Source organism: Ruditapes philippinarum, unplaced genomic scaffold, assembly GCF_026571515.1.
Source record: "Ruditapes philippinarum isolate M1 unplaced genomic scaffold, ASM2657151v2 ctg2881_1_1_1_1, whole genome shotgun sequence".
In the NCBI taxonomy this organism is placed as follows: domain Eukaryota; kingdom Metazoa; phylum Mollusca; class Bivalvia; order Venerida; family Veneridae; genus Ruditapes; species Ruditapes philippinarum.
This window is the reverse complement of record NW_026859242.1, coordinates 5,790-9,111: the sequence shown is the minus strand read 5'-3', so window position 1 is coordinate 9,111 and position 3,322 is coordinate 5,790. Positions and strand designations below refer to the sequence as shown.

General features: G+C 33.1%; 1 protein-coding gene across 1 annotated transcript; it reads left to right on the top strand.

Moving 5' to 3' along the window:
• Positions 1–719: 719 nt before the first annotated feature.
• On the top strand, positions 720–2,208 carry LOC132755755 (serine protease inhibitor Cvsi-2-like). Its single transcript, XM_060746668.1, has 3 exons — positions 720–882; positions 1,599–1,709; positions 2,006–2,208. Exons 1-3 carry the CDS (start codon positions 783–785, stop codon positions 2,119–2,121), a joined length of 327 nt encoding a protein of 108 aa, XP_060602651.1. The 5' UTR covers positions 720–782; the 3' UTR covers positions 2,122–2,208.
• The last annotated feature ends 1,114 nt before the right edge of the window (positions 2,209–3,322 follow it).

Below are 3,322 nucleotides of genomic sequence, written 5' to 3'. Positions count from 1 at the left end.
GATTTGACATAGTGATATTGTTGCGTGCGATTTATTTAAAATACTAGTGGTCTAATGTTTTATGATTTTATGTAGGAAAGCGTTATGTCCCCCACTCATAGACATTAGTGGTAATAATATCTAATTTGTTTGTGATTTCAATTTTTATGACATAGCCAAATAGTATTAAAAGTTTTGCAGTTAAGTATATAATACAAATTTCGGTTTTGTACATTTGTTTAAAATTTGAGCATCAGCCTTCGTTGTGCCTTCATTTTTTTTCAGTCCGCTAAGGTTTCATTTTTTTCAGTCCGCTAAGGTGAGAAGACATTATACATATATTTTAGGTGTTTCTCGAGGTTGTAAAACATTTTTTCTTGAGTTCTTTCTTTATTCACAGGATTTTCATATTTTTAGTGTACATGCTGTAGCAAATTATGACCAATCAAGTACCTTAGATCTGAGTTTGAGCCTGGATAATTTCTTTATAACCTTTGACCCAGGTTTGACATGACAACACAACAAAGTTCAATCTCATTCTTTATATCTCCGCGACACGACTAAAACTACATTGTATAACGTTTATTATTTTTCTATTTTAATCAATACTTTCATAATCATATTCTATTTTATACTCAACGGTGATTAAAAGTCATGACTATTTCCCCCATAAACATAATAATTTCCAAAAATGGCGAATGTTAGCATGATATTTGACATTTACAGATTCGTCCATTAGATAAGTAAATTGACCAGAGGCGTGACTATGTCTTTGACCAGCATGATTTGTTTACTATATAAGAATGGTCATCAGTAGGGTTGACCAGTGTTCAATTTATCTAGATTACCATCGAGACAACATGAAAGCTGTTCTTTGTTGCGCTGTTTTCGTAGCTGTTCTTGGTGAGTGCATTTCATATATCATCTAATTAGTTTTCTATTGCATACACGCGGTTCCTTGGTATTTTAAGAAGAGACCGATCTCGTACATTAAAGATGTTTTCTAAAGGGGATATCCCCATGAATCAATGAAAACAACACTACTTTGTGAAAATTACAGACACAGTTTGAGTCGGTTCATGAAAGATTATGTAAAAGTGCAACTTCTCTTGCACCACCTTAGCTACATACTTACCATTTTTTATAAATCATTTTTGATTTACAGTATTGCAATACAAATCATAAAAACATTTATCACACACCCGTGCCGATTTTACGACTCCGTAAATATGGTATTGCACGGCCGTGCATATATTTTGACGTGACGTCATTAACGTTATACAAACATAGTGTAAAGGCGCGCTAAATGTTAGCGTTATACTATAGGCGCGTCAATGAAAAATGACTCTTATTTCACTTTAAACGGTCTTTATTTTGGGTATGTGATAAATAGAATATTAAATGAGTGTAAGTTCAATTCTGAATTTATTGCACTCGTTGAATAAAATAATATTATGCTCGCCAAAGGCTCGCATAATATAATTTTATTCAACTCGTGCAATAAAGCCAAAGGCTCGCATAATATAATTTTATTCAACTCGTGCAATAAATTCAGTATTGAACTTACACTCATTTAATATCCTCTATATGTTGACTGCATCATACACTTGTTTTTGCAGCTCTCTCGAGCGCAGAGGAATGCAGATCTGTGGGTGACTGTGGTCACGTGACATGCCCAGAAAGCAATTACCAACTTGAATGTCATAACAGACAGTGCACATGCAGCAAAGGTAAATGTTATGGGACGCGTTACACCTTTGAACAGACAAAAATATCACCTCATTTAAAGTTTTATTAGAATGGTAAAGAAAACTGCTTATGTAAAGTGTAATATCGCTCATTGTTAACAGTCAAAATTACTTACAGACCAGATAGAAAATGTAAATTTGAAAGATATCACAGATTTAAGTTGTAGAATGGTACAACTATTTAAAGTTTGTTGTTGTTGTTGTTGTTTACACATATTTATGTAATATAATTTTAGATAAAATTAATGCATTATATGAATTGTATGTACTTATTTCAGTGTCATCGAGCGGTTGCCGTGTACAGTCGGACTGTTCCGGAGATGATTGTAGGTACGGATGGCACTGTGTAGATGGCAGATGCAGGTGTGGGTTCGGTTTCGGAGGTGGCAAATAAATTAACTTACTTGTGTTAATTGTTATTAACATTGTTATAATTTTCAAAGAAAATAAAATATGCTGTTTTAAGCAGATATATTGTTCAAAGTTTATACTTTACTTACATTGATTATTTTTATTTTGAAGAAAAGAAGAGATTTTGTTGTACTTGTCAATTACAGCATTAACTAAAGGTTCTTTGAGTAGAAAAGTTCATACATACTCGTAGATACCTCAGTGAATATAATCATTTTGCAAAGTAATCTCTAAAATAACACACTTATACTTAAGGACAATGAAAACGCACGGTCGGAATATTTGCGTTTAAACAAGGAAAATATATTTCCTGTTAGTATTTTTTAACAGTTCCATAAAACCAAATGCATTCCGGTCATTTAGATACCAAAGTTATGAAAAATGATTGCATTTTAATGAAGTTATTGCATGATAAAAACAGTACCCGAAAAATCAAAAGTAACACTTTTGGCTAATTGTGATAAGACCACAACAGAAAACAGATTTAATCAATTCATGGTTACTTTATGAATTGAAATTATTTATTTCTTGTATCATAGTTTGGGGACCTTTCTGTTGAAAAAGTGTCAGAGTTAAATCGTATACATATACATGCACAGTGCGGTAACTGGAGTGCAGGTATCAGTTACCCGCACTCCAGATAATGCCCGTGGATTGGTTCATTTTTGCCGGGGTTTACATATTGTGACGGCAGAGAAAGGGAAAGGGGCAGAACTATCATATTCAAATGCTCGTTCATTGGTTAATTTTTTCTGGGGTTTCATATTATGACAACAAGGAACGTGCTGTCATGTTTGACTATGATACAAAAGAGAAAGAACACCAAAACACTCGGCAATCTGATTTATACTCGGGGGCTACGCCCCCTCGTACAAATCAGATAGCCTCGTGTTTCGGTGCTCTTTCTATTACTTAAACTGTTAATTATTAACTTGTTGTTTTTGCACACCTTTCCATAAATGTTAGACACAAATGAGCAATTCAATTTTTTATGAAAATGAATATCAAACTATGCCAATGGTCAGTTTTAGAAATCGTAAAGCTCACATTGAAATTGCATATACACACTTTTCTCTATAAAAGGTGCTTTATTTCAAACACTATTGAATACTTTTATCAAATTGTACAAATAATTAACCGCTGGGTAGATTTAGGAGAGATTCAGTCTGGTCTATCTTACAATC

Bases quoted from the DNA above. Each gene is read 5' to 3' on its own strand.
- LOC132755755 (XM_060746668.1), top strand. From the start codon at position 783: ATGGTCATCAGTAGGGTTGACCAGTGTTCAATTTATCTAGATTACCAT. The intron at 883-1,598 runs GTGAGTGCATTT...TTGTTTTTGCAG, and splicing joins TGTTTTCGTAGCTGTTCTTG to CTCTCTCGAGCGCAGAGGAA. The intron at 1,710-2,005 runs GTAAATGTTATG...TACTTATTTCAG, and splicing joins ACAGTGCACATGCAGCAAAG to TGTCATCGAGCGGTTGCCGT.